General features: G+C 38.1%; 1 protein-coding gene across 1 annotated transcript in view; it reads left to right on the plus strand.

Annotated features, from left to right (window-relative positions):
- The first annotated feature begins 585 nt into the window (after positions 1-585).
- The window catches only part of LOC107701381 (glutamate receptor ionotropic, kainate 2-like), a 79,618-nt gene continuing 65,500 nt past the window's right edge, over positions 586-14,703 (plus strand). Inside the window, exon 1 of the mRNA XM_016503377.1 lies at positions 586-682. Coding sequence (XP_016358863.1) covers positions 586-682 — 97 coding nt within the window. The remainder of the gene's footprint in view (positions 683-14,703) is intronic.

Here is a 14,703-nt window from a genome sequence, read left to right on the forward strand (position 1 = left end):
AATACATGAGACAGTAGGCTGCGGGCACAGCAGAGAGCTCACGGACGAACGGCTGCGCCTGTAGCATCATGTGAATATGTTATCCATGAACAGAGATGTTACATCCATGCACAGCATTCGCTTTGAGATGTGAAGCATGTTAGAGTAGGAAATGGATGTTGTGAGTGGTCAGTGTTGCGCTCGCGTTGCTCTCGGCGCGACGTCAGTGTGAGTGCAGCAGTGCAGTAGACAGCATTACATGAGCAGCCTGCACTCATCGCTGCCGCTCCTGCCTTCTGCACGTCAAGTTATCCGCTACACTAGCTCTCATCACTCATTCTCGTATTGCTCCGCTCTTTCAGGCCACCCGTACATGGATTTCTCCTGGATTTCCCATCTCTAACATGGACGCCCGGTTGGAAGGTTGCTCCTTTGCGCAGTGAGACGGACATGCGGAGCATCGCTGATATGGAGTGTCCTCTTCTGTCTCAGTGACCATGCCGTGATCACATCGCTGACAAAAAAACACCTCCAAAGCAGAAATAAGTGGGAATCTTACGATCCATCCAGGGGAATGACATGCAGTGTATCGCAGGCATCATGAAGATGTGCTATCTGGTAACTCATCAGAGATGGCTTGGGCTGTTGCTGCTCTTACTGTGTATGGGATATTCTCACGGGATGCCACATGTGTTAAGATTCGGTAAGAGCCTTTTAAAACACATTTACAGGGCGCCTTTTCCCGTTTTCGGTTGTTTTAGTGTTGCAGTAACATTTCATCTAAAGCTTGGATGTTGAATGAAAGATGCTATCTTACCTTAACTTAAAAGTAGGGAACGCTACTTTTCCAAACACAGAACTTTTTGAGCCCCAATCACACATGCAAAAGTTGCGTACAGGTTGTGATGCAAAACCCCTGTACAATATGCTGCTGCATATTGCATCTTCTCTTGTTGTTGCATATTATCTTGTTTCATATTGTTTCTGAATGTTTCATGAGGAGGACAATCTTGGCTGTGAAGTATTGCAATGACATATTTTGTTCCGTTCTTTCCTAAGGTGATACATTCTATTCTATTCTATTCTATTCTATTCTATTATATTCTAGTATTCAGGTTACACTAAAAGTCACACATTGTAAACATTGGTAACCTGCAATTGTTACCTTGAAAAGGCTATTTCTGTCTGATTAACCTAATGTATCAGTCATTTTAATTCATATTTTTGACTTGAATAAAACCATATAATACATATGTTAACATTTTAGGTTACCATTTTTTTTTTGTCTTTCAGTGCAGAGAATACTGACAAGTAGGATACAGAGTGTGTATTAGGCAACTGTATTTCAGTTTTGCAATGTACTATTGTGGCATTTGCTGTGATTAATATTTTAGGCATCATAGAAAAAGTTAGACATGATTTAGTGTAGGCTTTCACTGCACAGATGTTCTCTTGCATGTTGCTATTAGTAACCATTTAATGAATGCTTTGAGGAAGGCCATCCAAGCTCAGCATCACCTCCCAGAACTGAGTCACAGGCGCTTTCTTAATAGAGTTGTAGTTTTAATAGGAGCGAACATGTTCGCTTCAGTCTTATTATGGTCAACAATGAAAGAGGAAATTTCTCTGCGAGAGGAAATATCCCCCAAAAAAACATCAGCAGATTAGTATCAAAGGCTGTTGCTCTCTGGGGTGAGGCCTGTCTGATGGGCTCCTATTCCAGTCTCAATCAATACAATCAAATGATGTCAAGTGCACCTCAGGGATTCCCATTGCATAGCCCAGGGCTTCCTTTAATTATGTGATGTAATAGCTGTTTTTCTCACTCCAGGACACCAGCACAAACTGAAAACGCATCACATAATCACACACACCAGCAAAATTTAGCCTTCAAGTCCTGTTTCCATAACTGCTTTCCTCAGATGCTGCCTTAAACTGTGGAACTAATGTAACATAATGGAGAGATTTTCCAAATGTAGTTTATCATTATACTGTGCATGGTTTGCAATTAGCGAAATGGGTAAGTACGCTTCGTGCCACAAGGGAATTATTTGAAGCCTGCAAACAAACATTCACAGCTTTTGCGCTTTAATTGTTAGAACGCATTTCACACATGATTGTGTAAGAAAGCAGCCTGTGTGTATTTACCCTATAGAGTGTGTTGGTGTTGCGAACACATAACTGCAAAATGTTTGCATGTTTTTAAATATCGCAAAGAATATGCCTTCTCTAGAATCGTATCATATCTTCCACTTTTTCATTTAACTAGACATTTATTTGCCATGGGATTGTTAAAAATAGTAACAGCAATTTTAACTGGCAGAGATGCACATATGTGACCCTGGAGCACAAAACCAGTCTTAAGTCGCTGGGGTATATTTGTAGAAATAGCCAATTTGGACAACTTTAAAGGTGATTTTCTCAATATTTTGATTTTTTTTTGCACCCTCAGATTCCAGATTTTCAAATAGTTGTATCTCGGCCAAATATCCTAACAAACCATACATCAATGGAAAGCTTATTTATCCAGCTTTCATATGATGTATAAATCTCAATTTCGAAAAATGGACCCTTGTGACTGGTTTTGTGGTCCAGGGTCACATATATGTTACACTTGTTATTGCTGTTATTGTTCATGTTGGTTTTGTTTCTCATTATACACTGATATTCACTGCTGAGTGCTTGGATGTTGTGTGTGTGCATAAAAATAGTGCGGTAGATTGCATTTCTCTTAGTTCTGGTGAGATATATTCTTGTGTGTGTGTAAGTGGCACAGGTTTGTGTATCTGCATCCTCTGCGTTATTATATCATATCCATAGCCTTGTAGGACAAGTGAGGTCTCCTATTCTTGCACAGCGATGATGTTGGATGATGGGGAGATGGGGAAACTGAACGAGCGCTACTGTCTTTTGTATGTGTCATCACATTCTCCATCCCTGCATTAGGAAGCAGCTGTCTGTGACAACATCTGGCTCTCAGCCACTGTCCCACCGTCCTCTGTGATTTCAGCTGCCCTTCTCTCACTCTCACACACAATTCCCTCCACGTCTGGATAGACGTTTTATATTTATTTCTAACAAATGCTGCTTTTATTTCAAATCAGTTGATACATTTACATGCAGATATTTAAATGGTAATGCATTTTAGTGAAATAATAACATTTCTAAGGAGAACATGTACACTGTAAAACGTGGTAACTTGTTATCTTAAAGAGCTATTTCCACCTGATTTAATGCATGAAATGAGTTTTGTTGGTATAATTCATTTATTTAGGTGCGCTCAGTGATGTCAAGTAATATTTCTGACATGAATAAAACCAATTCATCCACATAATTTATAGGTTACCATTATTTCAGTGTAGTATGTATGTAATGTTGTTTGTAAGCTCTTGCTTTTTTTGAGGGAATGAGGGAAGGCTAATTAGCTCTTAATGTCCTGACTCATATTAGTTTTTTTTTTCCTATCTTTGCAATCACAATAAACTTCTAATGTCAAGAGAAAATGTTACAGAATAATGTTGCGTTAATGTTAAGAATAAGATAGAAGTGAGAAAGTCTATAATGATGTTCTAGATATATTTTTGTATTTATCACGCTTTAAAATATTGACACTTTGGACATTCTTAACAATACAAGTTTCTGCTCTTGTTCTACACAACATTTTAGTGCAAACATTTTAGTCTTTTATTAGAATATAATAAGCAAGTGAGCTGCCTTGAGCTCACTTGCTGCACCTGAAAAGAAACCAAAACATCTTTTCAACTGACATCACCAAGGCCGTGCAGGCCAATAGCTAAATAGCTATTTAGTAATTTTTTTGTATTTTGTAGCTTCAATATTTTTGATAACTGCTTTGGTTTTGGTTAGTTTAGTGGACTATATACATATTTAATTGAGTTGCATCTGAGAGAAGAAATGCAGCAGAGACAGAGCCCTTAACAATTATCTCATTAGCAAATATTAACAAGGATGTGCCACAGAGAGGTCATAATACAACATAAACAAAATCAAAACAAAGAGCTCTCTGGTCAAAAACAATACAATTCATCAGGGCACATTCTTAATGAGCACAACCAGGCTATCAAGACATGAAAAGTCCTTCTCCCTACTGTGTTAGGAGTGCAAGAGCAACAGTGGGGAAAAAAGAGCTAAATGGTCTAAAAGTGCTCATACATTTGCTGCATGCAGAATATTATAATTCAGTTCAACCCCATGATCAAAAATAAGACCATAAAACACAAATGCATCTTTATCCAGATAAGCACCACTATGCAATATTCTTATTTATATATTTATTTAAACAAATATTTAAAATAAGCTATCATTTGTTCTGTCATTGCCAGTATTCTGAAGGATAATGCCTCTACAGCATCAAACAGAACTGCAACACATTTCCAAACACCTCGCTTATATGACATTTTTCACCTCAAACTCACAACACTGGTTGAACCATAAGTTGATATTTTACGATTGCGATTCCATTTGATGGAATTTCCACTCCACTTCGCACATTAAATTAAAAGAACCTAATTCTTAAAGACACTAAAAGTGGCAAGTGTTTCCCATCAGTAAGGCTGTATGCTGTCCTTCAGTAGTGCTGACCATTCGTTTGCTCCAGTGCTGATTCCATGACCTCCAGGTGGAGGCCTACTTCATCAAGGACATACGTGACCTTTAGAGACAAAGGATAGCATCTCACAGCCATCTATATTTGTTTATATGCTGAGCACAAAGCTTAAAGTTCATATCTCATGTTTCAAGGTTGTTCCTAAAGACATACAGTGTGTTGTTATATCACTGTCCACCGAAACACTCTGAAGACCTTTGAAAATGCCTGATTCTGTTGTGGTCGCTTAGCTTCAGTAATACTGAGTCTGTATCTGTCGTTCAAAGAAATAACTTGTGAATGGAACATAACCGATGAGTAAGAACAGGTCATTCCCATGTTACTCCTACCCACAAGTCTGCAAAAATGTATATCTGCTGATAAAGATTCTTCATGGAACCACAGTTTTTTGCTACCTTGTTTTGCGTCTTTCTTGTTTGCCAATAGAAACACGAGGGGAGCCAGGCTATGGGGTACTTGTCGCTTGCACTACCAGGAGTTTGGAGTTTCTCCAGCAATAACAAATAATTAGTGTTATGGTTTCTGTCAAGTGGGCCGCCATAGCACAGCCCACATCCTTTTTTCCTGCAAACTACTACACAGTGATGGTAGTCCAGTTCACTTCAGTTAAAGGTATCCATGTGACATTTTTATACTCACTTGTCATTAACCATTTTTACCCTCCCACAGAACTTTTGTAGATGCATTTGACAGCACAGATGTGCTAATCCAGGTTTTAGAGGCCAGCACTGTACCTTCAAAGCTTCCTACTGCCTCGTTTCCACCTTGTGCACCTTTATATGCACCTTTATATTCATGTGTTGTGACGATGACAGTATTTCTCATCATGGGCTCATTGGAAAAATGTGCCTCTGCCTGCATTTTTCAAAACTCCAAAAACATACCTTTACGTACAGTACAACTCACTGTGATTTCCAGCTGAAATTAACACTAGAGGCAGTAAAATACCAACAACTTTTATTCCTTTTCACACAAATTATAATTACAGGGCAGATAATTAAGAGACTTATTTTTTGCATGTTACGTGCACAACACTATGTTTTGACCTCAGAACACTTTTTACCATAGCATGTGATTTCTAAACTAATACATTTTGACATTCGCATCACATAACCAGCTCCATATGCCTTTTCTCACATTGTAAAATAAGTACAACAGTCCAGTGAAACACCAGTCACACTAAAAGAGCTCAAAGACGTGTAGAAGCAAGCTAAAACGGCATGTTTTCTTTAGCAAATGGGTTGCAATCTCACATTTGTTTTTGTTAACACTATCAAATTAGGTTTAGGATAGGGTTTAAAGTAGCTAATGCATTATTTTCAAATGTAGTATAGTATTAATCACTCATAAGACTTTCACTTTGAAAGTGTTGAAAAACATGTAAGAAGCAACCAGTATTGGGGAAAGTTACTTTTAAAAGTAATGCTTTGCAATATTGCGTTTCTCCATAAAAAGTAACTAATTGCGTTACTTATTATGGAAAGTAATGCATTACTTTATTTTGCATTACATTTTGTCACCTGGGCTGGGCTTGCTTATTTGTGTTTAATTACAAGAACCTAAAGGTTATATTTTTGGCAACTGTAAAGGCCCTTTCTCACCAAAAGTGAAGGCTGAAGGAAGTTCCTCTACACCTCACGCCCAATTTCTCTCAACACAGGGACAGGAGAGGTGTCAGTGAATAAATGGGAAAACAAAATAACTAGTGTTTCTTATTTCAAAACATAACTCAGATATTTTGTTGTAAATTTAACAGTAATGCTAGTTACTTGAAAAAAAGTAATCTGATTACTTAACTTGCATTACTTGTAATGTGTACAATTTGCAACATTGTATTATTTTGCAGAAATTTCTTCTCAGTTACATTTTTTTTTCAATGAGCTTGGATCTGTCTTTCATCCCCTGTATGATGCTCAACACTCACAACCACCAAGTCTTGATCTCCCAGTTATATTGTACCTATTACAATCCTTTCCCTCAATCCCCATTGTGTCCTCATACTGTTTCTATTTGCCCACCTACAGGTTTGTCCCTGGGTAGAGCTTAATGTTATACTGCCTTTGCAAGCAGAAGTGGCTCCAATTCTATTTACCTTTGGTATCTTTGAACCCCTTGTGTCTGTACTTCCATCCTTGTATAAGCTGTACTTTGAGGCCTTGGCCATGGTGTTGCCTCTGTTTCCACTCGTTTTTACTCTCCACTAGACTACATTTTGAACAAAAACCTCCTGTGCAACATGGTCTAGTTTTAATTGCTACCATCAACCCACGTGAATCCATTTTACTCTCTTCAGTTATTCAGGCGAACCTCTGCTCTGATCTTTCTCTGGATCAGTGATCATAGCCACACTCAAATGTTTGCCATGCTTCAAGGCACAACCAAACAGCATCTCCCATTTTAAAATCTGCTCAGCAAGCACTCATTTCATAGTTGTCAGTTATTATTCTCTCATGGCAGTCAGTAAACCTTGATAAGCAATGTTGGAGGGATTTCCATCCTTTTTTTTCTGAGACAGGGCAAAGCAAAGCTCTTTGCGTATTGTTGATAATACTCATCCTATAACCACTGATACACATTACCTGCTCTGGAACTCAGTTTGTAGCTGCATTTTGAAATCTCTGTACTGTTCTTCTACACACCTAGTCTGTACTGACCTCCTTTTAGTCATGTAAACTTCCAGCAGCTACCTTAACCAACACAACACGTGTACTTCAAAACCCCGGAAACTGATACAACACCCAGAGATTCTCTGTAGGAAGCTTCTCCAACTAAATTATAGAAAGCCAGCTAAACATGTTGAAATGTTTTTTTCTACACCCCAAATGCGATTTTCTAAAATGCACTTCCACAAAAAGATCAGAATTGTTTATACAGTCCCACCAAACAAAATGGGTGTTGTGTTGTAGTTAAGATCAGCTCGTTCAAGTACGAGTCCTTGCCGAGAGCTAAGTAGGTTCACTCTTTGGCGTTAGGGTTAGGTTATAGGGTTAGATGTTACCATTTTTAGGTTACCATTTTTAAGTGTACTTTTATGGATACCGTGTCAAACTTTTTCCCACATCCTCTTATATGATTGGGGTTAACATATTGGTTTGCCAAACAACAAAGCTAACTGTCTAGCGATCCTTCATATGTGTATACAAAAGATCAGAATACTTTATTTTAGTAGCATTATGAGGGGGAAAATAACCTTGTTTTCCTAATCTTTCCTTCAAGACAGTAATGGGTCAGTTTCTAGACTTAGCTCAGTAAGTGTAAATAATACATGTTAGATTATAACAGATTAGTTTTGTTTTGTACAATGTGTATAGCGATGGTCCGGAGGATTGAGATGTGCCATAGGGATATAAAACAGGAGCAGTTGCAATTTGCAGCGGTGGTCTCACGACAGAGAATCACTGCAGGTGTGGAAACGGCCAATGAAACTGCAGGAGGATCAGCCGTATACTTAGGAGCTAAGCTGCACCATTTGATGAGACCAAAAATAAAAGAATAAGAGGATGGGCAGCACAAAAGCACTGGAAGCGCAGAACATGTTAGAATATGATGAATATTAAAGCTCTTTTTCTTGGCGCTGAGATAACTGAAGGTTCTACAGCTCTGTTGGAGGATTACCGAACAGGAGCAAAAGAGTAAATGGAGATTTACTGATGCACAGAATTTGAGAATTGAAATGACTTTTTTAGATGAACAAGTGGGACTAGTGGTAAATATAAAAAAATCTAATATTCATTCTTAAATGAGAGAAAGAAAGAATTAGTTAAGATAGGGGCAACTGCAAACTCTTGGCAGCGAATACAGCAAGTATTAGACCGGCTGGCTCCACAGCAGGAGTTGCATTGGAATTGCTTTTAGAGGCAGAGTTGCAGGCGATGAAGCAAATGGTAATTCCATTTCAGTTCACAAGATTTCATTCTCAGCTTGGCTGAGTTGAAGATCTCTATCGGTGGGTAAAAATGTTCTGTTCCTCGGTTATGAAGAGGCTCATGTCGCATATGTATGAGTGTGTATGTGTGGCCGACCTGGGAAAGATTTATATATAGAGTATTTTCCAAGCTCAAGGCCATTTAAAGTATGCATATTAACGAGGCAACACTTTATATGTGTGTGAATTGAACCAAAGATACCATTGCTGGCCAATAGTGTTGGCGATTTAGTTTTTTCCCCTATTAAAGCAGAAAAGGAGCTGTGCTTGACTGCAGAGTGGACTTGCCTTATTGAGACTTTGATATGATATCAGCATGTTGCTAAGCAAATAGAGCTAAAATCGGAAATGTAAATTTGGCCAACTACACTGATCTGTTAAGACTAGGAACACAAAGACAGGAATATTAAAACACTGGTGTGAATCTGCAGGAAGATATACATAGCATATTCTTACGTCAGACTTAAAACACTTTGATTGGTGGTATATTGAATTATTGGAATTCCATTTTTTTGTGTGTGTGTTTCAGTAATGAATACAAAACTTGATGTGCATTTTGAAGAATGTTCTTTGTATAAGAAACAGTCAGAATCACAGACAGACCCACAGTGTTCTATGATTCAGCCAATAATTCATCTTGATAAATTTGAATAATCTCACTGTAGGGTATGTACACTCAGGCCTGTGTTCACTACAGAAACATGATTTAAAATCTGCTCCAAGAAATCAATATGGATGCAAAGCCAAAGGGCTAGATATCGGAAAGTCGTTCTTTCACTCTGACTAGGTAGTCTTGGGAATTTCTGCTGATATGCTATAAATCCAATCTGAAATGTCATATTAAATGTGGGATTGGCGTTTAGAATGTTAGCAGTTCTCTGGAGCCATGAGGTGCATGCCAGTACCTTTTTTGACACTTGTTGGCCACTTCTTGAAGAAGTTTCAAAAAGTCTTTCAAACTGAGATTTGCCACATTATGAAGGGAAAGACGAATGTGTGTTATTTACACCAACTTCACCTTGTTTTGTAGGAATCACTGATCTTCCCTATTCATTGCAGTTGCTAGAGTGTACACAGTGTAATATCCAAACTGAGTAAAGTTTTATCATGTATTAATTGATTGCTATGATTTTTTTTCTATATATACACTGAAAAAGTGAAATGACTGTCATTTATTTGAAGTGCATTTTTTTCTCAGTTTGTTTAAAAGCAAAAAACTAAAAATAAAAATAAATAATTATAATAATAATAATAGTATTTTCACTTGACCCAGAGTGTTGATGTTCAGAACACATATTGGCTAGCTTTTTGGTGGATAACAGAAAACATATTGCATAATTTAAAAAGACATTACAATGAACATTTATGTACTTTTAAGAGAACATTCCTGTCTTTATTTATAGTAAATAAACTAAATTAAAAATACAAAGATTTTATATTATATTTTGTTTATGGTAAAAATTGTAAGTTGTAAGAAGCCAAAAATTATTATATATTTATAAAATTTTTTGCTTATGTATAAAGAAAAATATATCTAGTATGGTCTTTATGATAAATAATGTGATTAATATAATATGTAATTTTATTTTATATTAAAATAAAATTGAAGGATTTATTCAATTTAAATATAATTTGAGAAAAAAAAAAGTTATTTTTTTCTGTTGTTCTGAAGTACCATTTTTTTGTTTGTATTTAAATATCTTCTGGTATCAAAAAGCATTGCATTATGGCAGTAAAGATTACTTGAATATGTTCTCAAAACTAGCAGTAGGTCTTGTAACCCAATTTTTTGGTCTGCATTGTTCCTTTGTGATATGTTACTATGTAATAACTATGTAATAACACAGTCAGTTACATCATCCTTTGGTTTCCAGGTCAGAGTAAATGAGAGCTGGTTCTGAAAGAGGTCACAGATCCCCCGGCTGATCATCAGCACCATTTCAGTGGAGAGAAAATCTTTAATCCTTTCTTTGTTTTCATCATTCTCCCCCTCACACTTCCTCACCAGTTTATCAATTGATACTGCAAAATCAATAGCACGTCCAGTACCCTACAGCCCAAACAGAATCATCACATTCACCAACAGATGGGAGCGAATCAGGGTGCTTATTAAACACCAACTCTGCTCGGCAAGACCCATCCCAGCTGACATTTTCGACAAAGATCTGAAAACAACAGGAAGGGAGGGATGGAATCACAGATGGAGAGGCTAAAAGAGACACTTCAATTTTTTTGAACAGCTCAGATTTTGAGATGTTCTTCTCTCATAGACATTGTGGGAAACTTAGATCTGACGTAAACCATCGGCCATTGTGCTCTGACTATCAGGTCACGCTCCGCTGAGAGGAAATTTCACTTGCCGAATGTCGATAGGTCAAGTGTAGTGTAAGCACTTCCATGAGAGATTCCAGACCATTTCCATCATACAGGCTTTCATCTACAAAGGTCATGAGTGTGTGTACATGTGAGGTTTGCTGTTGTACGTGGTAGGAGTTTGTGTGGATATGGGAAATTTTATTTATAGAAATCACTGTAAGCATGAACGTTCACCTAAACATTAATTATTTGAATATATGAATATTCCTCATGTTGTTCCAAACTTATTACTAATTTTCATCTCCTGTGGAACACTGAAGTAAAAGTTTTGATGAATGTTCACACTACTCTTTTCCATACAATGAAAATGGATGATGATCTGTAATGTCAAGCTCTAGAAAAGGCAAGAAATACAGGCATAAGTAGTGTTTTGTGTGTTCTCTTCCATGTGTTCGAAAGCATTTTACTAGTTCGTTGTGATTAGTCATTAGTCCCATCTGATGTAGTATTGCAGGCAAAACTGGAACTTACTTTCACTCGACCTAGTAAGCTCAAATCTGATTGGTTGTCTAATTGGTTGAAATCTTCTTGTTTTGACAACCTGGAAACAAAAATTAAGTTGTGTTTTCAAAGTATGAGGTTGATACAACAAATGCTTTTTAGCTTGCTCCCATAAATTTTTAAACTGTTTTATTGTCGTTAGTATGTGGATGCTTTGCATTGCAAATGCAACGCTCTACCAAACAAGTTTACTGCATCAGAAAAGAGCTGGTTTTGTGATGCAATATACCGTATTGACCCGAATATAAGACGATGTTTTTTTCTTGGCACTACATCTGAAAAAACATGGTCGTCTTATATTCAGGGTCTAGACTTTGACATGTCAATAATACACCCACAACAATAGGTGGCGCCAAATACGCATAAAACGAGTGTGCCATGAAATACGTAATGTAATGCGTGTTGTAAAGATTGCGAGTAAAAACAAAAGAAAACCTTACATGATAGGTGCATGAGTCGTGACTGTCACGTTAGCCTGATGGGACCAAACTCCCTTTGTGATTTTAAAACGTAAGACAGTACAAGGTACATCTGGAAAAAGGGGGGTCGTTTTATAATCAGGATCGTCTTATATTCGGGCCAATACGGTAATCTGCAATGTGACACAATCGATAATCTGACCCTGTAATCATATTTTGTGTGAAAAGGAATAAAAGTTGTTTGTGGTTTACTGACTCTAGTAATCATGTGAATTGAATCTATATATGTTTTTGGAATTTTGCAAAAATGTAGGTAGAGGCTTGTTTTTCCTATGTTGAACCTGTGTTGTTTAAAACCTACCTTTTTTTTTTCTTTACTGCACGTTTAAGTATTTATGTATATATTCTTAAACACTCACTTTTGTGTGTGCATGTCTCCACCAGATTCTTGTCAAACCAATTTTACAGTTTTGTCATTAATGCTGTAATCTAGTTTCGCTGGAAGCCCGCAGAGAATGCTATCAGCCTGGGAGAAAGAGAACTCAATATGACTCCTTGAGCATTCAGAGTTGGGTTGAGAGGAATCATGGATTGAACGTAGTGTGCTTTCATGTGTGTGCACATTTGTGTGTGTGTAAGTGTGCTCTTTTACCATAGGACTCCGTGTTTTGATTTCCCCAGATGTCACAGTCAGGCTTCATCAGTCCTTTGGAGGAGAAGACTTTAGAGGAGCGAGACTTGAGAGAGAGAGACAGTTAGAGCTAGAGAAAGAGATAGAGAGAGAGATAGAGAGAGAGAGAGAGAGAGAGAGAAATAAATAAAGGCTGTTTCCCCTTAAATTAAACATAATTCTAAAATGCTTGGAGAGACTTTGGGGACTCCTATAGCTCAGTACTTTCGCGAGTAGAGAGCGTGCTGTTTAGCAGAGCATCTCGAGTGTCTCAGATTATGTGTGCAGTTGAAAAGTGTTGGGGAATGTAAATAAGTGCTGTATACTTCAGGGAATACAATGGAATGGATGTTTGAAAATCTCAACAGATCTGTAGCACAGTAATAAGATATTGAGTCAGATTTTACTGCTACGATTGTAACGATTCATCTTCACTGTGATACAACTTGATTCAGATTCTGTTTAATGTAACGTGGATTCTGTTTTATGTGGTTTTGGGGTGCTCTTGGGAGAACAAACAGCCTTACATTGAGAATTGGAAAATAAAAATCACTTCATAGAGCTAAACTACTGTATATGTCATATGTGTTTGTTTTCTTAACTTGAAATTAATACATGGCAAAAAAATCAATGTAGAGCAATAGTGATAAATATGGATAGACTGCAGGTTATCCAGTGATGAATGAATGTTGTCAAGACTGTGGTGTTATACTGCAAAGCCGCCATAAAAGTAACCAATCGTGTGCCATGCTAAACCATACTTACTGGTGTATCATTGCATTGTATTCGTTCATTTATTAAATGCAGTTTACTAATTTACTTGATATGAAATGATAACATTTCATTCTTTTCTGTGTGACTTCTGCTGACAACTCATTTCAAAGGATTACACGATGATAAACAGGAATAAACTTTAAAACTGTAGTGATATAAAACATTTGTAAATATTTGATGTTTCTGTAGCTGTATATGCATAATAACGTTTATGTTTTGGATGTTATCAATACGTACATATTGTATGTTTCAGAATCTATGCAAAGCCGTTTTCCACCATCAGGCCGAACAATTCTCGTTGCTTAACCATTCCATAGACAGTTTAGTTTTCCACTGGGGGACTGCTAACAGAGCTCATAATACAAATGTGTCAGTCGTTGCCTTGGTAATGCAAGTGTTTAAATAAGGTATAATCCAAGTCATCCAAGATGGCGGCGCGGTCGGACGCAGCGGCTACTCCGGGTCCCAAAAACGGTGTTTTTATGTCTGTTAGTCTCGTTTCCTCGTCTTCAAACAGTCTCATCTTATCGCAAAATCAACAGATAAACACTCGGAAACACATCTATGATCGACAGAGCCTTCTGGAAATCGGCAGTGAGTACAAACAACAGCTTTCGCCGGTGACTACTGAGAAGCTACGAGGCCTCTGTCTGCTGCTGAAGCCGAACCCCGGGACCGCGGCCTCGCCTGCTGATGCTACCCGCACAACACGGCGACGCCGGCGATGTGAGAGGGGACAGAAGCGCGGCAAGCGTGGAGGCACACGAGCTAGGCTAAGGGCTAACCCCACTAGACCAGCGATTCCATCACTCATGCTCTCAAACGTTCGCTCTCTGGAAAATAAACTGGACTTAATTCAACTCAGTCGGTCTACACAGCATGAGACAAGGGATTGTTGTGTGTTTGTCTTCACTGAAACATGGCTAAACGACAATATCCTGGACTGCGCTATTCAGCTGCACGGACTCAGCTGCTACCGAGCGGACAGAGATACAGCACTGTCTGGTAAGACTCGCGGGGGTGGCTTGTGTGTGTACGTCAACAAAGAGTGGTGTAACAATGCTGTGGTAGTGACAAAACACTGTTCATCGCTGGTGGAGTTTATGTTTGTGAAGTGTCGACCGTTCTATCTGCCGCGGGAGTTCACGGCCATTGTTATTGTCGCAGTTTACATCCCCCCGTGTGCAAACGCTAAGGACGCGCTTCGCGAGCTGTACATCGCCATCAGCGATCACAGACACATTTTAACTTTTGCGATTGACGTTTTGGAAGCCAGACATAATCGTTGGAATTGCATGTAGTTACACTGCTGATAATAAGGTTCTTCAGGAAAAAATGCACATCGCATAAACATAACAGTGGTAACAGCCTAATTGGAAGCCAGACATCATCGATGGAATTGCACCTGTTACTGCTGGCAATGAGCTTCTTC

Source organism: Sinocyclocheilus anshuiensis, unplaced genomic scaffold (assembly GCF_001515605.1).
Source record: "Sinocyclocheilus anshuiensis isolate Anshui unplaced genomic scaffold, SAMN03320099.WGS_v1.1 scaffold2140, whole genome shotgun sequence".
Taxonomy (NCBI): domain Eukaryota; kingdom Metazoa; phylum Chordata; class Actinopteri; order Cypriniformes; family Cyprinidae; genus Sinocyclocheilus; species Sinocyclocheilus anshuiensis.